The 23,111-nt window shown below is 32.8% G+C and overlaps 1 protein-coding gene across 1 annotated transcript; it reads left to right on the forward strand.

The window, feature by feature from the left end:
* Positions 1-419: 419 nt before the first annotated feature.
* LOC107949371 (rho GDP-dissociation inhibitor 1) lies at positions 420-3,549 on the forward strand. Its single transcript, XM_041117614.1, has 5 exons — positions 420-731; positions 852-918; positions 1,598-1,816; positions 1,913-2,037; positions 3,241-3,549. The coding sequence occupies exons 1-5, from the start codon at positions 585-587 to the stop codon at positions 3,310-3,312; spliced, it is 630 nt and encodes a 209-aa protein (XP_040973548.1). The 5' UTR covers positions 420-584; the 3' UTR covers positions 3,313-3,549.
* The last annotated feature ends 19,562 nt before the right edge of the window (positions 3,550-23,111 follow it).

Raw genomic sequence — 23,111 nt, forward strand, 5'->3', positions numbered from 1 at the left:
CAGGCCACCAATTTTTTATTTAACCAATTCTACTAGTTTGTCTGGTTCAATTAAATAAATTATTAAAAAATAAAAAACTAATAGAAAACACCAATTTACCTGGTTCAATCATCAATTTAATTGCTTTTTCAATACAATTCATACCTATTCGCAAATCAACCGATTTAATCCTCCTTCCAAAAACAAAAATTCGAGAAATAATATAAAATTGGGAGAATATTTATCTGAAATTTAGATCCCATTTTAAGCCATCTTACTCTATTATTATCAGTTTCCATTTATCTCACCTTCAATCATGGCTCTTTCCCCTTAATAACAAATGCAGTAAATTTCGGATCATCACATATGACACTTTCTAATACCCCCTTTCACGTTCCAACCAAAAATTATAAAAAAATAAATAAAGTAACAAACGAAGACCAAGTGCATTTGAGTTTTTCAACTTATTAACCATCTAGCACACAATTGTGACCCTTTCTGTACTTACCCCTTTTTTTTCTGTTTTTGTTTCTGTTTGTTTGGGGAAGGGTCAAAAAAAGAACACTGTTTGATGTCTCTTTGGCTGTTCCAAAGTTGCAGTTAATATGGCGTTAGATGATAACAAAGACAAGCAAGAAGCTGAGGATAACAAGGCAACTCGTCCTGAAGAGAGTGATGATGATAATGAAGACGACAATGCTATTCCATTAGGTCCACAGTGCTCTCTCAAAGAACAGCTTGAAAAAGACAAGGTTTGTTTTGTTTCTTACATACACACATGATGTGGTTTTTTAATTTGACTTTTTAAGTTGTGGAATCTATATAAACAATATGCATGCATGCACGGGGTTTGGTGATTTTATTGTGTGTAGGATGACGAGAGCTTAAGGAAATGGAAAGAACAGCTTCTTGGAAGTGTGGATATTAACAACATTGGAGGTAGGTAGTTTTCTTCACGAAAATAGTACTTCGGGGGAAATCTTGATTAATACAATTTCATCCTTATATTAGTTTAATTTTTATAATTTTTGAAGAATTAAATTAAAATTTTATTATTTTGAGAGTGAAAAGTATAATTTTATAATTTACTAATATATATAAATTTATAAAATTTAAAGGAGCCAATGTGATAGTTTCTCATTTTAAAGGAGGCATTGACGCTCCCAACCCTCCTTAGTGCTGCCCTTGTGTCTGGGAGGCCGACTTCTTTCAAAAAAATTTTAAAATGTTGTCCATTGAGAGTTGACTGGTCTTTCAACGAGTTGATATTATCTCCTGTCAAAGAGTTTTATCTCTCAATTTTATTGAGATTTCAAGTGCTTGAGGCATTAGGTTCGCAAAGTGACTCGTCCTACCAAAGGAAATGTGGATATTTGCATAGGGTTTGAACCCTTATCCCTTAAATGGCCACAATCAAACCCTATCAAAGAAAACCTGCACCAAACATAGCCAATTCGACAGTTAAACTTGTTGTCTCACGCACTAAAGCTCTCCATGAAGTTGAGACACAAAACCTTGATCGGAAACAATAACGAACCATTGAAGGGTTTGACGTCTCCCAATGAACAACATTTTGAATGCATTTGTTGGTTATGGTTTTATACATTTTTTGTTGCAGAGACACTCGATCCAGAAGTGAAGTTCCTTAGCGTGTCGATCGTGTCGGCGGACAGGCAGGACATGGTTCTTCCGATCCCTGAAGATGGGAAGCCGCATGGCTTATGGTTTACACTGAAAGAAGGTAGTCAATATCGCTTGAAGTTCACCTTTCAAGTCAGCAACAACATTGTATCTGGTCTCAGGTACACTAATACTGTATGGAAAACAGGTGTTAAGGGTAAGCCTATAAACTATCTCTTTGACTCGTGAAAAAAAAAAAAGAGAGAGAATTAAAAACACTTGACTGAAAATGATGATTTTTTTTTTTGTTTAGTTTATAGCACAAAAGATATGATTGGAACTTTTAGTCCTCAGCTAGAGCCTTATACGCATGAAATGCCAGAAGAAACAGCCCCTTCTGGTTTTATGGCTAGAGGATCATATACTGCAAAATCAAAAGTATGTTGTTCAACTTTGTTGTTACATTTGTTATATTGGATTATCTTGAGTCAACCACCTTGATCATGGACACCCGCGAAGTATGAAATTGTTTTGAGGTTGGAGATTATGTTATATATTTTTATAACGGTTAAAATGTAATATTATCATTTTATTCGTTAAATCAAAATTTTATTATTTTTGAGACATTAAACTATAATTTTACCATATATTAACTTATAAAATATAAAGAGTCTAAAACAAAATTTCCTAATAATTTTAGGAGCCAAGACCTTGCCTAACCCTATCCTTGGCCCTTGATCAAGGAAGAGCTCATTTGTACAAAGATTCTCGCATGAATATCACGTGTGCCATCACCAAATTACATCCATGTCCACTCAAATGCTTCTCTTATCATATCCCATAAAGCCTCCCATAACCATACTCTTGATTGTACAAGAGTAAAACTAAATCCCATCCAATCACATTTTAATAAGGCATTCTTGGTAACATTCTATAACCCTCCACAGGAAAAATGATTATATGAAACAGAGACATCACATCATCCTATATATCTCTTATCAATTATTTAATTCTATTTTAGCATCTTTTTTCATGTCATTGATACATCATTTTGATAATTTTTTAATTTAAACCTTAGATCCTGGTTCCTACACCCTAAACCTTAGACCCTAGATCTTGCATCTTAAACCCTAAATTTTAGACCCTAGACCCAAGATCCAGGGTCTAATGTTCAAGGTCAAAGGTCGAGAATTCAAGTTAAAAAATTACCAAAATGATGTGTTAATTACATATAAAAATATAAGAAAATGGCATTAAATAATTGGTAAGAGATACAGAATGATGTAACGTCTTTGTTTCATACAATCTTTTTCTCACTCGACGGTTATCCAAAAAGTCTCACACCTCTTCAAACTCCTCAAAGAGCCAATTAATATAAGGACTACCAGAATTCTATCAAACTATCTTCGTAACTCTTCAAACACTCACAAGCTACCACTAGAGACTCTCAGCACCCCATGTAAACCTCCTCCAATCCTCTTAACAGCAAACCTTGTACCAACGACAACAACAATCATAGCTCATGTTTATCATTATTTGGCTACCTTTATCAAGATAAATAGCTTATCATTTTTTTTAATGTATTCATGTTTGACATTTCTTTTCAATGCATATCGATATCGATTTCTCTTTTTGTTGCAGTTTCTTGACGATGATCAAAAATGTCACTTGGAGATCAACTACACATTTGACATCCGTAAAGACTGGGCTTAGCTCTAGCACCTTCATTCACATCAATGTTCTTATCGTATTATATACATATTTCTTTTATTCACTATTAAAGTTTATCCCTTTGAGACATTTTTAACTTCTACATTTTTCATGAAATGAAGTGAGAAAAAATTCTCTCACTAGGAAGAACTTTACTATTAATTTAAGGGCAGAGAGTTAGCATTTCTAGGAACATGTTTGGTTTATGACGATGTCTCGACACATTGTTCTTGTTTGTTACTTGTCTTTGCATGATTTTATGCTTTTATTTTTCTTTTCTTTTTATTAACATTTTTTATGTTCTAGTTACAAGTATAATCATAAATAATACATGATTAATTATAATTAAAATTAAATCATTATAATAAACAAGCAAGTTAAAAATTTGAAATAAATTTAAGAGATAAATATCAAAATTATACATGTATTTGATTCAATATATAATGTCATATATAAATTTTGATTTTGTGGGACTTTATACATGAAAATTTTATTAGATTCAATTTTCACAAATCATGACAACATTATTGAATTAACACTATTTTTTGTTTAATATATAATATACACAAATAATCATATTAATCCAATATGAAAATAAATTAATGTATTTATTTATTTAAATATGTACATTTAAATCAAAACTAAAGTTTAATGTATATATATGAATTACAATTCAAATTTCATATATATAATTATAAAAAATTAAAGTTCATATATCGAACTACGTATTAAACTAAAGTTTATATATAAATTTGATATTTATATCTAAATCTGGACCTATACTAGAATAAATCTAGCATAACTAACATGGTAAAATTTGGACCAAAAACTCACAAAATTCTTAAAAGATCCAATCTTACCATTAAGCCGAGGCCTAACAAAATTTTTATGATAAAATACAATTAAAAATAAGCAACCCAAAACCAAACTTCATATCAAAATAATATTAGTTTATCATAAATTTATGATTAATTATTTGGTATATTGTTACTGGAGAGTTGAGATTTTATTATATATCCTTAAATTGTATTTAAAAAATTAAAAAAATTTAAAAAGTTATTTGAAAAAATTTTAATCCTACTTATAGAATAAAAACTTACCATTACCTATATACTAGATAATTACATAAATTTATTTCTAACGATAAAAGGAAAATGTTTGTGATATTTTTTTCTTATATATATATATGTAATTATTTGATACACCATCAGTGAAATTTTTTATATTTCACAAATTTGAAAGTGTGATAAATTTGATATTTATTTAAATTATTTATTTATTTATTTATTGTACATTCTTTCCTTTGCATATTGCAACTTGTGGACATGTCCCTAGAAATAGATGCACTAGTTTTATTTTATTGTTAAGTTTCAGAATATGATTAACTGGTTGGTATATGCAATTATATATATCAGCTTTAAATCAAGTTTTAGAAAATCTCCATCAAATTTGTATAACTAAGTTTGATTAAAATTTTGCATCTACACCAACCAATTGACGAATTTCTAATTGTTAATTGAGATTTATTTAAAGAAGTGTCAATGATCAAACTATTAGTCCAAGTTGTTGATTAAATTAATCCAAAAGATTTTATTAGTTAAAGCAAGGTGCATGTGGGAAATTCATCAAATCTAGGCAAGTGTTAATTAAAATTTTGAATTAAAAAATTAGGATTTTCATATTGTTTCTGGTTGAGGGAATTATTTTGCATTCAGTTCATTTTAAGAATTTTTTGGATCCGTTCATTTCAGATTTTGGAATTTCTAAATTTTTTAAATATTATTTTAAGTTAAACTATATTTTGAGTTGAGTTTTTTTCTTATTCGAGATGATAGATTCTTATCAATCGAATCGAATTGAATTGAGTTTATAGTCGTATTTCATGCGTAAAAATAAATACGGATGACAAAACTCGAATCATCTAATAGATTATGAATCAATTCGCTTCTAAAGGAGAGTTTTTTTTAATTAAAAGAAGTGGATTTTTTTAAAATGTGTATATGAGGTGAGAATTTTTTTTTCTTTTATAGTGATTATGAAGCTATTATGATAATAGCTCATCTTGCCCAACTTGCTATATAAAGTTATTATTTTACCCTTATATATAAAATCTATTATAAAAAACTTTATATTCTTTTTACATTTTTCCTTAATTTAATTTTCAAGACTAAAAATTCAAATTGAAAATATTAATTTTTTTTTTGAAAATTGATATTGAAATATCTGCATTTTAATTATAAAATGAGGTGAATTTGGTAACATCCCTAAAAATGAGGAGTATAGGGAAGAAAGGAAAGTAGGAGGAAATGAGGGGTGATGATTGGATTATCTAATAATTTGGATTAAAGAGTAAGAATATTAAAATAGAGCAAACTCATGGACACATAAAATTAGTTAATTTACAGTTGTCGATCATGGCTGACAGCAAACAGCCAATGCTGATTGGCTCTAATCCGACCTTCTTCTCGTGGCGGCAGCCAACCACTCAACATGCGACAGCCACCTTTGTCGGCTTCTCTCTCTGTCTCCACTCTTTTTTTTGGTTAATATATAGGGATACACTTGAATTTAATAATTTATATCTACTTAGTATTTAAATTTATCTACTTAGTATTTAAATTTAGAAACTGTAAGCCAATTTGATATTTTTGTTAGGTACTTGACTTTAATTTAAATTTAGAAACTGCAAGCCAATTTGATATTTTTGTTAGGTACTTGACTTTAAAATAAGTTGAGGTGGATTTGATAACATTATACCAAATAATTAATCATAAATTTATGATAAACTAATATTATTTTGATAATCTCATATTTTGATATGTGACAAAATATTAAAAATATTTATTAAAAATTATAATTTTATTTTTGCCACGTGTAAAAATATAATGTTGACATGTGTCACCATGCTATTAGTTAACAATACCACATCAACGTCATGTCAATGCCACATCAATATATTTTAACAATGTTAATTAGATACTTAAAGAAAAGTATCAAGTTAGCTTACAGTTTTTAAGTTCAAGTGCCAGTTAATTTCAAAAAATATATATATAAGTACCAACTAGGTATAAATTGCCAAACTCAAATACTTTCGTATATATTAATCCTTCTTTTATTTGTTTCACTTATGTTTACTATTTCTTTTTTTTTCTTCTAAATCTATTTAATAATCAAGTTAAAATACACCATAAGCAACTACACCCTTCACAAATTTGGAATTTAGTTCTTCCGATTTCAAAATCCAAATCCAATTGTTAATGTTTTTATTTTTTTTGTTAAAATTATTGGTATTGCATTTTTTTTAAAAAATATTTATTTGGTAGCCTTATAATTAAAAAAAATAGCATTATAATAAACTTGAATTTAACAAAATGATTTTAACAGTGCAAGTAGTTAGATTTGAATTTTAAAATTTGAAAAGTAGAGAAACTAAATTCCTAAAAATAAAAGTAAGAGACTTATGTCATATTTTAACCTAATAATTATAAACATAACATAAAGTATTTAAAGGTATAATGATAAATTTAGTTTTTAACATTTACATTTTTATCAATTTAACTTTTAGTCTTTTTTGTGTTAAATTTGACTCTTAATAATTTATCAATTTAGCTATTAAAAAGAAAAAAAAGACTAAAGTGGTAAAAAAGTATAAACATTAAGAAGTAAGTCATCATTATATCTTATTTAAAATATAAATACATTAAATGTGTAATGTTAATCAAATTAATTATATTCGTATCTTTGGATAGCCTTAGTTAGGTCGGAAGTTTGGTCTTTAAAAAATTTGAATTTAATTTCTTTTTTAAGTTATGACATTATAAATTAATATTATGTTGGAATTCACCTCTTCTGGATTATTTTTAAAAAATTATGGCTTCCATCTTATCATGAATTTATATCATATACCAAATCATGAAATTTAAAGGACATGCTCTTGACTAACATTAATATGCTTTTTCTTTTCTTATTTCCACTCTTTTTAAAGACTTCCTCTGCCTTTAACCTCTATTTAGAAGTTCATTTTCTTTCCCTTTTTATTCAATTTTAAAAAGCATTCAAATTAAACCAGCCAACAATGATTACAAAGTTGTTAATGATGTTTTGATTTAATGGTATAAATTATATGTGGGATAAATTAGTTATTTATTTTAATATTTGTTATGCTTGATTTTAGGTAAAAGTATCATAGGTAAATTATTTCACATACATTATATTAAAAAGTAAATTAATTTTTTGTTTAAACTTTTATCTGTTTTTACTTTTAAAAATTGATCTTTGAATGTTAGGGTAAGATATGACATATGGCACGTCACATGTCACTGTTTAATTATTTTGTCTATCATACTACTTTTTAACAATAGAAATTGATAAAATTTTTAATAGAAAAATTATTTTTAACAATAGAAATTGATGAAATTTTTAATAAAAAATTAATTTACTCTCTAATCTACTATACAGAAATTAATTTGTAATTTTTTAAATAAAAAAGATAAAATATAATCTAACAACGTTGATAATATTTTTACCCTTGATTATGATAATAATTATTAGTATAATAGTAAATTTTAACTTGTAAAACGTGAAGAAACATGTGTTTGGTTGGTAATGCTAAGAAGTTTTTTGGGTTCTTATTTTTGTCTCATCCATCACTTCAAAAAGAAATTGTGGGATAGTGGGTCCTATTTTCACTGTTAAAATAAAAATAGTTTTATTTACACTCAAAAAAAAAATTGTTTCCAAAACCGGGTTTATTCACCCTCTTAACCTAAGTTCTAATCCCCTTTCAATTACATATTTGCAAGTGTAATTCATAATTATGCAAAAAAAAAAAAAACCTTCATGTAGGCATTAATATTAAGAGTTGAATTATATTTACCTCCTTTTAATAAAAAAATAGGTAAATTAATTTATGTATATTTAATCAAAAGGCAAGTTAGCCCTGTTGTTAAAGTTTTTTTTTTTCATTTCTATTGTTAAAAATTAATCTTTATACATCAACAAGAGGTACACATCGCACACGTCGTGTATCATTGTCTGATTATTCTATCAGTTATTCTAGTTTTTAACAATACAAATAGATGAATTTTTTAATAGAATAGACCGATTTATTCTTTGAACTAACGTATAAGAATTAATTTGCCCATTCTACCTCTGAATACAATGGCTTCCATGATACTTTTACCCTTTTATGACATATAAGTGTAAAAACACAAGTTCGAATTTTCGGAAGCATACTTATTAGAAAGATTTTATCTGTCACATCCCAAAAATTGAGTTTGTAGAAATTGGGTTAGTGAACCAAGAGTGGTCACGTTCTGGTTTTTTTTTTTTACTTAAATGTTGTAGAAATCATGTCAAGTAGTTAATTTGTTGAAGTAGTAAAGTGTTAATTATGTGTGTTTGAGGTCTTGTGTTCAAATCTTCTTTTAAATTTTTGTTATTTTTGTCTCAACCCCTATCTCTGAACATCTAGCTTATTTATTATTTTTGCTCAACTATTAACAAGAATTAACCTACTGGTTGAATGGTAAGGCTTCAACTTACCTAAAGGTTTTATTTTTGAATCTTGTGGTATGCAAAATGGAAATAGTTTTATTCCCTCTTGTTGTGCCGCCCATGTGGATTGTTATCCACTTTTCCATTTCCTTTCCAATCTGCCCTTTTCTTTTTTCTTTCCTTTTTCCCACGTCCAAGTTCTTTTGTTTTTTTGACTAATTTCCTATGTCGATTTTCCCATTCTTTTCTCTTTTTTTTTTGTAAGCGCAAATACAATCTTAGTTCCTCTTTTGACAATTCTCAACTATTCTAGATTAAGTCTCGAATGTGCATTCTTCGGTGGTAAAGTGAATTAAATTTTGTTTCTTGTTGCTCGTGTGGAAGTAAGTGTGTTATTTGGTTGTTTGGATTGGGGTTGGTTTTGAATAATTTCAACTATTTTGTTAGGTAACGAACACGAAATGGATAGTTCAACAGCGAATTAGACTTGGTTAAGTGTTGTGTTTTTCAAGGAAAGTAGTTGAATACTTCAATTAGGGGCTAGCGGTAAATTTTGACAAGAGCCAAATGCCCATTTGTTGTTTATTAATTCGCTAGTTGAGTAAAATTCGATTGATTGTAAATGTTGTTAATTGGTTGTTGGTGGATATCAATGTGCGATATTACTATTTACTTATATAATAAGTAAATACATATATATATTCATACATTTGTACCAATTAAAATAATACACATGTATTTATACTTACCACACGCTTGTCATATAGGCTTATTTGTTAATTTAATCCCTTGACTTTTCTATAGTTTATAATTAAACTTTCACACTTTATTCAATTTAATCCATATTTAATTAACCCTAATTAAGCTAAATTTACTTAATTAAAATCTAATTAGCCTCTCACTTAACTTCGTAAATATTTCTAATAAATATTTACGAATCTAATTTTCAAAATCAAAAACGCAAAAACTCACTTTTCCTGTGACACCCCTAATTTGACCCTAGTCGGGAAGTAGTTTCGGGACCACTAAACCGAGTCATAAAAATAATTAACCGTCATAATTGATGCTCATTATATGTACATGTGCATGTGTGAAAATTTCATGTTTGAATTTTGTTAATTGTAAGTGAATTTTATCAAATAGGACTTATGTGAGAAAATTTAGAAATGTGCTAGGCAAATGCAAAGTGGCCTATTAATGCATATTGTGAAAATGATGGGTTTGCATGTCAATTTACCCAAATTAAGGCATAGTGGCCGGCCATGCTATGAGTGGAAACATGTCACAAACATGTTATGTTAGTGATGTATGTTAGGAACAATATAATAAGGAGTATGGGTAAGAAAGAAAACAAAAAAAAAGTGTCCATCTTTTTTCATTTCTCTTGGCCGAATGTTCTAAGGAGGAAAGGAAACAAGTTGTGTTCTTTGGTTCTTCTTGGCCGGGTTGAGAGGAGGAGGGAAGAAGCTAGGCATTCGGTCTTCTACTTGCTTAATTAAGGTAAGTTTTAGGTAAATTCTTTGAGATTTTATGAAATTTTAGTTGATGGATAGGTCTTTGATTGAGCCCATGTGAGAATTTTGATCCTTGTGGTGATTTGGGCATGCGGTTAAGGTAGGAAACTTAGAAGATGATTTCTATTCCTTATGTTTTATGAGTTGGGAGCTTAAATTGAAGATGAATAAGGGGAATATGTGTATAGAGGTTTTAGTAGTGTGGAAATTCGGTTATGAGAGTGTGTGTGTGGTCACTTGCCGAATGTGGGTGTCAAGGTTAGTAGGTTGGCTTAATTCTTGTATTAGAAATCTATTTGAGAAATTAGATAGGCTTTGAATGGTTGATGTAATGAAATTAGAAACTCATGAACTTGATTTAAATATTTTAAATTTATGGTAGTTAAATGGAATAGAAAGGATCTATTCGGCCATGGAGGTTAAACACATTGTTAAATTGTTGAATATATGCTTTGGTTGTTAATGAATATTCGGTCTTGGTATGAATCTCATTAATAACATTTAGTTATTAGATTTGGTATAAAATACTTATTGAAATGGTGGAATTGGATGACTTACTTATGGATTTTAGTTATGAGAGTCTTTTGTAAGTAGAGCTAGAGGGTTTAAAGGGTGGTGTTTTAAAATAAACATGTATATGGACCCTATGTATGTACCTTGTAATTTTATTGTAAACTTTTGGTTTAACTTGTGTCATATTAATTGCTAAAATACTAGCTTGTGTGGAAAATTTTGTGTATGTTTTATGTGCCGAATGTGAGTTAAAAAAAATGGAGCTCACTATGTGTATCATGGTCAACCTTTGATAACTAATATGTCTTGATTCGTAAATCGAGTTAAAAGATTATATATGTTCGATCTAGCCTAAGCTAGGCTTGACTTGTAACATAGTAATGATTGACTGAACGTATATGTGTGAGATAGTGAGGATAATTGTATTTCTTGCTTTGATTAAGTGAAGTATATGAAGTTGATATACTTAATTTACTCAATTAAGCTCAAGAGCTTAGAGGACAAAAGTTGGATAAAGGAAAGGAAAAAAGTGATCGAATAGCCGCCGAAATCGTTCAACAACATCCGAGGTAAGTTTTAAGTATTAAAGCCTATAATGTGATTGAGTATGATATGTTAAGCACATATTAAAAGAATCATACTCTATTGTAAATTTTTATGCATATAGCCTAATGGCTATTATGAAGTATAGGTAAGTTATTGATGTGATATGTTGCCAAATGGATATGATATTATGAAGTGCTAAAAGGATATGTCAGAAGAGTAAAATTGTGATAAACCTGCTTAGGACAGCAGCAGTAACATGAATTTAGAAAATCACCATAAATTGTTGGAGTTGAATTAGAGGCTGAATAAATTATGAAATTAAAGGTTAATGAGTCTAGTTTCTTATAAAAGAAACCGTGTAAGAAAATTTATTTCCGATAATGAGATATTTAAAGTTGTGTGAGACAGTGCAGAATGACACTGTAATCCTCTGTTCTGTTTTTAGAAAATCATTATAAATTGTACAAAAATGGTTATAAGATAAAATTTATATGCTTAGACTCCTTAATGAGTATAGTCTCAAATGAAATCAAATACAACACATTTTGAATTCTGTAAAATGAGAAATCTGATTTGTAGTGAAGAGTGGTCAGATTAGTCAAACAGTGAAACAGGGGAAACTTTAAGAAAAATCTGGTATTGATTGGCCAAACCTAAAATTCTGGAAATTTTATGGATGGAATATATACGAGTCTATATTCAGGAAAAATTAACGGAAAGTGATTTGGAGTTTTGTAGCTCCAGTTATAAATAATTTAGTGACTATTGCTCAGGAAAAACAGCTTGTGCTGAATTTGAGATTGTGTTGTAAACCTTGATAAACTTGTTCTAGTTGCTCATAAGCTATTGATTAAACCCATACGTGAATTCTAAATTGTGATATTGGAAAATGTTAGATGTAGATTCAGCCAAGACAGTGTATATATGTGATAAGGCCTAATGGTCGATGTGATGAATGTGAAAGTGTATATATATGTGATAAGGCCTAATGGCCGATGTGATGAATGTGAAAGTGTATATATGTGATAAGGCCTAATGGCCGATGTGATGAATGTGATAGTGTATATATGTGTGATAGTGTATATATGTGATAAGGCCTAATGGCCGATGTGATGAATGTGAAAGTGTATATATATGTGATAAGGCCTAATGGCCGATGTGATGAATGTGAAAGTGTATATATGTGATAAGGCCTAATGGCCGATGTGATGAATGTGAAAGTGTATATATGTGACAGGGCCGAGTGACCAACGTGATGGATGTGAAAGTGTATAAATGTGATAAGTCCCGAAGGGCATTTGTGTCAGTACTATATCCGGGTTAAAACCCCGCAGGCTTTATGCGAGAATATTATCACTGATTAATGTTCGTAAGCTTCGTGCTCGTACTATATCCGAGCTCTAAAGACCTGATGACTACGTGTGGAGATTTTGTCCGGGTAAGACCCGATAACTTTGTGTGGAGATTTCGTCTGAGCTAAAGGTCTCACCGATAATCCGAGTAGAGGTTAAAGCTATAAGACTTCGTAATAAGAATTGCTTATAAATATATTCAATGCGAAAGGTTAAACAGGTATGTACTCCAAGTTTATATGTGAGCTTGATTTGCACTAAATCATAAGGTAGTTATGTGATGCATACGAGAGCAATCTATGAGACTATTCCTATGATTATGTGACATCGGATCAGTGTGAGAGGTTATGTGAAATCATACGATATATCTATGTCACATGAGCTCACTTTTATGTGAAAGTTTATCTGCCTATTGTATATGATGAGATGTGCATATTCGGTAAAGGGATGGTATGCCCGAAGGAAGAGTGGAATAAAAATACGAACAACTATGTTATAATTTGATCGTTATCTGTTGACACTGCTTAAAACTTACTAAGCATTGTAATGCTTACTCCGTTTCTTTGATTCTCTGTTTTATAGATCTCATTTGGAAGCTACAGGCTCGGGGATCATCAGCAACTAGTCACACTATCACTATCCATTGTTTGGTACTGCTACGTTTTGGATTATCTTATGGCATGTATGGAATAGACTAGTGGCGGAAGAATATTTTTGGTTAATGTATATAAGCCATGCGAAAATGGCATCTTTTGAATGTTTACTTAGTGGAGTTTAAATTTTATCTCTGGCTGTGCTTAGTACTTATTTAAATGAATGATCTTTATTTCAAGAAAAAAGTTTAAGATTTTACTGTTCTGACATGAGTTACAAGTCCGGTAATGCCCCTTACCTATTCCGGCGATGGTTACGGGATAGGGGTGTTACATTTCCAATGACCTTAAAATTTGGGTCGTTACCTCCCCCCTTAATAAATTTCGTCCTCGAAATTTACCTGAAAAGAGATGGGGGTATTGTGATCTCATTGTATCTTCTAGTTCCCATGTTGCTTCTTCAATATTATGACTTCTCCATAATACTTTTACTAAAGGAACTCGTTTATTACGTAATTCCTTTACCTCATGTGCCAACATTTTAACCTGTTCTTCTTTATATGATAAATCAGGTCAAATATTTATATCTTCAGTTGAAATCATATGAAAAGAATCAGATTTGTATCTTCTTAACATAGAAACATGGAAAACATTATGAATCTCCTGTAATTCAAGAGGCAGAGCTAAATGGTATGTTACCGGTCCAATTCTTTCTATAACCTCATACGGTCCAATATATCGTGGACTCAACTTACCCTTCCGACCAAATCACAAAATTTTCTTCCAATGAGAGACTTTAAGAAATACTTTGTCTCCAATTGAGTACTCAATGTCTCGTTGTTTCAAATCTGCGTACGATTTCTGCCTATCAAAAGCTGTTTTCAATCTTTCTCCAATCTTTCTAACAGTGCTTTCCGTTTCTTGAATCAATTCTGGACCAACCACTTTTCTTTCATTTAGTTCCGTCCAACACACTGACGATCGACATCTCCGACCATACAAAGCTTCATACTGTGCCATTTGAATACTTTATTGACAACTATTATTATAAACAAACTCAGCTAACGGTAAATAATGTTCCCAACCTGATTCAAAATCAATGATAATAGCTCGGAGCATGTCTTCTAAAATCTGAATGACTCGTTCTGACTGTCCATCAGTCTGTGGATGAAAAGATGTACTAAAATAAAGTTGAGTACCGAGAGGCTCATGCAACTGTTTCCAGAACCTTGATGTAAACTGTGGATCTCGGTCAGAAATTATTGATACAGGAATACTATGTAGTCTTACAATTTCCCAGATATAAATTTCTGCCAACTTTTGAAGTGACCAATCTGTTCTGACTGCTATAAAATGAGCTGACTTTGTGAGCTGATCAACAATCACCCAAACAGCATTTTTCTTACCAGTTGACATCGGTAACCCGGTTACAAAGTCCATCGTGATGCAGTCCAATTTCCATTCAGGAATATTAATAGGCTGAAGTAATCCAGTCGGAACCTGATGTTCAGCTTTAACTCGCTGGCATGTTAAACATTTAGCCACATATTCCACTATATCTTTTTTCATACTTGGCCGCCAATACAGTTCCCGTAAATCACGATACATCTCTTCGTTTCTCCGGGATGTAATGCAAAAAAACTGTCATGTGCTTCTCGAAGTATTAGCTCTTTCAACTCTGAAGTAGTTGGAATACAAAGCCGATTCTGATATCTCAAACAATCATGCTCATCAATGCTAAAATTTTCTATCATATCATTCTACACCATCTCTTTCTTCTTCATTAGCTTTTCAACTTCTAACTGTGTTGTTCTGATTTGATCAAACTTTACTGGTTTTACTATCAATTCAGCCAGAATACTTCCATCATCAACAATACTGAGCTGTGCAAACATTGCTCTAAACTCAATTGCAGTCTTCCTACTTAACGCGTCAGTTACCACATTAGCTTTACCCAGATGATAGTCAATAACACAATCATAATCTTTTAAAAATTCTATCCATAGACGCTGTCTCAAATTCAATTCTTTCTGTGACAGAAGATACTTGAGACTTTTATGATTAGTGTAAATATAACACTTTTCGCTGTATAGGTAATGTCTCCAAATCTTCAAGGCAAATATTACTGCTGCTAATTGTAGATCATGTGTTGGGTAATTGTGTTCATGCGGTTTCAATTGACGTGAATCATAAGCTATTACCTTTCCGTTTTGTATCAATACACACCTGAGACCATTTAAAGAAGCATCACTGTATACAACGAAATCTTTTCTCGACTCTGGAAAAGTCAATATTGGTGCCTCTGTTAACATTTGCTTCAACATTTCAAAAGTTTTCTGACACTGCTCACTCCAAACAAACGAAACATCCTTTTGCAGTAACTTTGTCATCGATAAAGCTATTTTTGAAAATCCCTTTACAAACCTTCGATAATATCCGGCCAACCCAAGGAAACTACGTATTTCTGACACATTTCTGGGAACTTTCCACTAAAGTATGGCTTCAATCTTCTTTGGATCTACTCTTATCCCATCTGCTGATACTACATGACCAAGTAATACAACCTCTGTTAACCAAAACTCACACTTACTTGATTTCGCATATAATTGCTTCTTTCGCAATGTTTGCAAAACAATTCGAAGATGCTTTTCATGTTTAGTTTTAGACTTCGAATATACTAAAATATCATCAATAAAAACTACTACAAACTGATCCTAGTACGGTTGGAAAATTCGATTCATAAGATCCATAAAAGCAGCTGGAGCATTTGTTAACCCAAATGGCATCACCAAAAATTCGTAATGCCTATATCGTGTACAGAATGTCGTCTTTGGTACATCACTCTCCTTTACCTTCAACTGATAATATCCCGACCTCAAATTAATTTTTGAAAACACAGAAGCTCCTTTTAATTGATCAAATAAATCATCAATGTGAGGTGATGGGTATTTATTCTTGATAGTTAACTTATTCAATTGTCGATAATCAATACACAACAGCATCGAACCATCTTTCTTTTTAACGAATAACACTGAAGCTCCCCACGATGATGTACTAGGTCGTATAAACCCCCGGTCCAATAAGACTTGCAGTTGTACCTTCACTCCTTCAACTCAGTAGTAACATTCGATATGGAGGTATTGACACTGGATCTGTACCCGGGTATACTTCAATCAAAAATTCAACCTCCCGATCAGGAGGTAATCCAGACAATTCTTCCGGAAACACATCAAGAAATTCACATACAGTTCAGATTTTACTGCATTGACTCTCAACTAAATCGAAATTAATAACATATGCTAAGAAAGTAGCACATCCTTGATAAAGAAGCTTACTAGCTTTAATTGCTGAAATAACACGAATAGTCTCACTAGTCCGAATACCATTTACTTCAAGCTGATCACCACTTTCATTCAGAATAGTGAATTTCTTTTTATAACAGTCCAAAATTACTCAATGTTTTGATAGCCAGTCCATGCCTAGTATAATATCAAAATCGCCAAATGCCATAATCAACAGATTGATACGTGATATTCCCGGCAGGTTTTAAAAATTTATAATTAATCATTCTTGAAACTAACTATTATCACGATGAAGGCAAGTTTACCTATTGAACAATAGTATAACTTTAGCAAGACCGGATTGTCGAACCCAAAGGAACCAAGAGTACTAGTAATTACTTTCTTTTTATTATCTAGCTTAAAAATTAAAGGATTTGTTTATTGAAACTAATTAATTAAACTAAGGGTATACAGAGAGAAAATTGGGGAAAAGCTTTTGGGAAAGCTCGATTGATTAAGACAATACCCAAGGAAAAATCCACCTAGACTTCACTTGTTATTTAACTCTGAATCAGATGATTTATTCATTTGTCTTGATCCGTAGAAATCCCTAAGTTATATTATTATCTCTCTCGAGACTAATAACGTCTAACCCTAGGTTGATTAATTGAAATCTCTTTCTAATTAACACCCTAGTGTTTCACTAACTCGATCTATGGACTCCCTAATTAGGTTTCACCCTCATCCTGCAAAATCTTGTCACCCTATCTCTAGGTGTACAATCAACTCTGCTTAATTACGGCAAATTTACTCTTAGACAGGGACTTTTGCTCCTCTGAATAAGCGCATTAACTTGAATCGATATCTTGAAATATTAAAATAAGAATTAAGAACACATAATTAAGAACAAGTCAAATATTTATCATACAATTCAGATAATAATAACAAGATCCGTATTAGGTTTCATTCCCTTTAGGTATTTAAGGGGTTTAGTTCATAATTATGAAAGAAAACATCTCAAAAGAATAAAGATAACAAAATGTAAAGAAAACCCAAAACTCCTGAAGGAAATTGAAGGGAGATCTTCAGTCTTGACGATGAATTCGGCTTCTGAGATGGATCAATCGGCTTTACTTGAGTAATCCTTGCCTCCTACCCTCTATGTCTCCTCTCAATGCTTCCTAAGGTGTTTAAATAGGCTTCAGAATGCCTAAGAGCCCTCAAAAGTGGCCTTTTTCGAATAGGACTATACTTGGACTCGACAGGGACACACCCGTGTGCAATTACTTCAGGGTGTGGTTAAGGCAGTTAAATAGGCATGGGCGTATGGCCTACCCGTGTGAGTCGTGCTTTAATTCTGCCAAATGGACATGGCCATGTGGTCTCTGTGTGAGGAAGTCCAGGCCGTGTTGATTTCCCATGTTGGCCCATTTTCTCCGTTTTTTGGCCCGTTTCTCGCTTTTTTTACTCTTCTATGCTCACTTAAGTATAAAACATGAAATTAAAGGATTAGGAACATCGAATTCATCAAATCTAAGGAGAACTTATCCATAAATGTGCTAAGCATGGGATAAAAATATGTATAAATTACGGTTTATCAAATACCCTTACACTTAAGCATTTGCTTGTCCTCAAGCAAAATCCTCAACTCACAATCAAAATAAATTCTTCTCAACTTATAATCCCTATCGATAATATCTCAAAATAAACCATAAGTAATCATACATTGAGAATTCAACTAGAAGAACATCAAAGTTTCAAACATTCCAAGTTGAGCATTTTATCACGAAAACATAGGTGTCTCCCCTCATTTAAGTGATTACCTTTGATTCAAAATATCACAAAGTTTAACATTCTCACTAAAGATTTACTCAAATCACTCAAAGTGCTTAAGGACAATAAATGAAGCACTCTTTAGTCAATATGAAAAGTTATTACCATAGGCTTGCATGAAAATCAAATCTCCACTACTATATATTGAGATGATACGTCAATCAAAAGGTCTTTAGAGGGTTGTAACGTGGCTTTGGTTATGGGGTGTGGTCACAAGATGAAAGAAAATGTTAGAATCGAAATTGAATTGAAAAATTACCTAACTCGAAAAATACTAATCATTAATTGAATACAAGTGAGCTTCTTATTAGAATATGGAATTAACACTTAAGCTTAAAAAACAACAAATTACTAATAATATATATGTATGTATTGTATTTTTTTTAAGAACAAGTCAAATAACATAGGCTATCTATAAAAAATAAAACATAGCTAAGCAATTTATTCAAATCAAATCTCGATAAAAATAAGGATTAAATTAATTTAAGGGATTTCAACAATAATGGGTTATGGGTTAATATTGAAGGTAAATCAATGGATGGATTATTAGGCTCAAAGGGGTTTACTAAGGGTTAATTATGAAGGTAGGCTTTTATAGAGTGAGTGAGTTAAACCTAAGTGCCTTTATCATTTTGACATAGCAAATCAAAGGTGTAGTCTTGACATGTATAATCAAGCAAGTTCGAGAATAACAGGTCAATATTGACGTACTCAAAGCAACAATAAAAGTAAGCATGAAAGAAATAATAGATGCTCTAAAGGCTCAAGATCTCACAAAAATTATGGCTTTTTGATGTTTAAACCTGTGAACTTCAACTCAAGATAATACCTAAACTTGGGGAAACAACCTAAAAATTTTTAATTCTCAAAAATCAACTTTATCATGCTTGATTCTCTAATTCCTTAAAGTTTAAACAATCAATACATAAATGCCTATGTTTTAATTCGAGACATATCAACAAAAATCATAAATTAATCAAAATTCATTCTAATGATGATGTGAGAAAATTATTTGAGAACAAGACAAAATTCAGGGATTTTTTGATAATGATATAAATGACCCCCCCACACTTAAGATGTACATTGTTCTCAATGTACAATGATAGATATACTGAAAAATATAGATATATAATCATAAGATAGGGAGAGGAGTGAAACTTCCTGAATGTTGAATGGAATCCTTGAATTGGAGGTATGGAGAATAATAAGCCAAGACAATGATAAGATTGGAGGAGGATACTTTGGTGGTGGTAGAGGTTGGGTTCCATAACCACAGTGTCCAGCGAAGAGGGTATTGTGGTGGCCAGGCAGGACATGGCAGTCTTGGAGAACCTTTTCCAGTGGAGTTTCGAGTTTCTAAGTGATAATGAGCTTTGGAGCTCTTTATAACTGTGATAACGTCAAGAACTCTTTAGGAAATATAGAGAAGTATAATTACTTGTAATGAAATAGCTGAAACTATAAATTGTTCAATAAAAATTATAAAATCTAAAAATGAAATAGTATTAAATAAAATAAAAAGTACTTAACGAAGATAAATAAAGATAAAAGTGAAAATAAAAATAAAAAATAAAAAGTCTTTAAACATTGTCATCGCTGGATGGTTCACGAGGTGGCGGTGGCGATGACATGTGAAGGTGCTGACAAATCTGATGTAGAGTAGTATCAATGTGATCAAAGCGCTGAAAACACTACTGCTCAAATCGAGTAAGGCGCTCAGAGATGTTAGAATATGAAGCCGCCGCATGAACTGGATGATGGATGGGTGGTGGCTGAGACGGTGGGTCCTCGTGCTGTGGAAGGACATTATCAGTAATTTCCTCTGGGTCCTCCTCCTTGGCGGACTGGACCAGGCGGTACTGGGGTGGGTCAACTCCACGTTGACGCTTGATCATCCTCATATGTAGCATACTTGAGATGCCCTGTGGGGACATCTGACCAATGAGGGTGAGGGAAGATGCTTGTGCCGTGTCGAGGAGGCCAAAATACCGTGCCAGACGAGTCACATAAGGGCCGATAGATATGACTCCCTTCCTATGCCACTCCGTCTGATGGCGAATGGCGAGGGTAATGAAATAGGCAAGGTCAAAGACGTGCCAGTTCACCATATTCCATAAAAAGTAGGTGTCGTGAGTATTAACGACGCTAGTTCTCTCTTGCCGTCCTATCGGAGTGTGGGCCAAAATGGCATGTAAGTACCTCACGGTTTGGGCGAGAGCCGATGCCTTGGAGCGGCTAGGGTCGTAGCTGGCCGAGGCAGGGACGAGGGCCTTCCAGCACTTTGAAGGAGAGTAGCAGATGTGGCGATGGAGGGTATCGAGTTCGTTGTCGTCCATGAAATCCTCTGTGTATAGCCCCAGTGTAATTCCAAACTCAGGTATGCTCAACTAGCGCACTAAACCACCGAGATGGAATTGAACCGTTTCAAGATCATTGAACTGTGTCATGACGACTTGAAGGTGGAAGGTCGAGCAGAGTTCGAGTGTGAGCTCGAGGTACGTTGGCTCGATGATCTCAAAAAAAGGCCCCATGGTTCAGTCTTCAGAAGAGCTCGGACCGCGTCAACCAGTTGGATTTGTTCGAGTGCGGTCCAATCAATGCAGTGGCCCGTACCTAAGGGTCGAGCCCGAAGTATCTGGAAAAGTTCCTCTTGGGGTCCCAAGGGAAACTGGAGGAATGGGTGTCTGATTTTCGCAGTAGGGCCCGACGATGATGCTGCTCCTTTCTTCTTCTTCGAGGCGGGGACCGTAGTTTTTTTACCATGATTTGACATGATATCTGTAATGGCAAGATGAAATAAAAATAAAATTACTCCCCAACAATAGCATGGAAAGATATGCAATGCATGTTAGAACTAAATAGAGATACTTCAAAGGAACCATGTACTAGAAACAATTATGCTGAAAGATAATCCCAATAAGACATTTTAAGTCATTACTACGAATAAGAATATGAGAATAATGCCTAGTGCATGGATGCATATGGGAATAATAATATGGGAAATAGATTGAACTCCATGGTAGCACAAGAATGAATGTATCATAATCCATCAACTAGATTAGCAAGAAACAAAGGGTATAAACATTTTTATTATTAGAACTATGAAGATTAACAGTTAAAATAAAACAAGAAAAATCAAATTAGTAAACAAAATGAAGAGAAAAAAATGAACAAATGCAATAGCTTAGTAGAGGGAGGAGCTTGAGTCATCGATGGTGGTGTTGTGGTCGGCACACGGGCGTGGTAGGAAGGGCATGTAAAGGGGTTGCAGCGGCTAGGGTTAGGGATTTTAAGGAAAGAGATGATGAATAGTGAGGGGTTTATATAGATTTTTGGGCAAACGGTCGTGGGGCATGCCCGTGTGCCATAATTTTAGCCCGTGTGTTTCGCGATTTCTAAATTTAGGCGCGTCTGAAATTCGTCCCACGCCCGTGCTCTTTGGGCGTATTGGTTCACACGGCCGTGTCGCATGCTCGTTTCCTACTTTGTTCGCTTCTCCCATGCCCGTGTGTATAGGTGCATGCTCGTGTTATTTTATTAGTCTTGAGCACGGGTGGTAGGCACAAACATGTTGCACGCTCGGGCTAAATTCTTAGTTTAAATTACAGTTTCTAAACATGGGCGAGTCGCACACCCATGTTGTTTTGACAGACTTGCCCATGGCCATGTTACAAGGCAGTGGCAACTTATCGCATGTCGTGTTGGGGAAAAATTTTGCCCTGTTTTCACACGGCCGTATCGCATGGCTGTGTCTACGCCCATGGTGTGAGCACAACCTAAGGCACACCCGTGTGCCTGGCCGTGTGGATTAAAAAACCTGTGTTTTAAGGACTCAATTAGTGATTAAATGTTAAAAACTAAAATTTTAAAGAAATCAATATTGTTAGTGCTCGGGCTGCCTTTTGAGAAGTGCTTATTTAGAGTCTAAGCTCTATTTACCTCCCTTTTGCATGGTCATGGTGGTACGAGGAGTTTACACTCCTTATTCCTGCTATCAATTTCATCAAAATAAGGTTTTAGACTGGTACTATTTACCTTAAAAGTGCCAAATTTGGGATGAATTACCTTGACTGTACCGTATAGAAAAATGCTAAGTACTGTAAGAGGGATTGCTCCGTTAGGTTCAGGAGTGGCAATACGAGGGTCTGTTGTATCTAGTTGTACTTTGTCTCCAACCTTAAGTTGATTTGGTGAAATATTGAGCTCGTTATGGCGTGGTTTTGGTTTATCGTGTGTCATTGGTTTATGTGTTCGCCATTCATCTAGTTCCTTGATTTGTAGCTTTCATTCTTCATAGATGGGTTCTTTGTTGTTACTTGAACAAGGCTCATGTGTGCTCTCCGAACGTGTTTCTTGTAAAGAAGGTTACACCACATGGTCAATATTAATAGGATTACGAGCTTGAAGAGTAATTGAGTCATCACCCACACGAAGTGTGAGTTCACCTGTACCAACATCAATAACGGTTCTAGCAGTTGCTAAAAAGGGCCTTCCTAGAATTAGAGGTGCGTCACTACCCTCTTCTATGTCTAGAACAACAAGATCGATAGGGAATATAAATGTATCAATTTTTACAAGTACATCTTCAATGATACCTCTAGGAAATCTGATAGTTTCATCAGTTAACTGAATACTCATCCTAGTTTGTTTGGGTTTCCCAAGACCTAATTGTTC

This window comes from Gossypium hirsutum, chromosome A07, assembly GCF_007990345.1.
Source record: "Gossypium hirsutum isolate 1008001.06 chromosome A07, Gossypium_hirsutum_v2.1, whole genome shotgun sequence".
Lineage (NCBI taxonomy): Eukaryota > Viridiplantae > Streptophyta > Magnoliopsida > Malvales > Malvaceae > Gossypium > Gossypium hirsutum.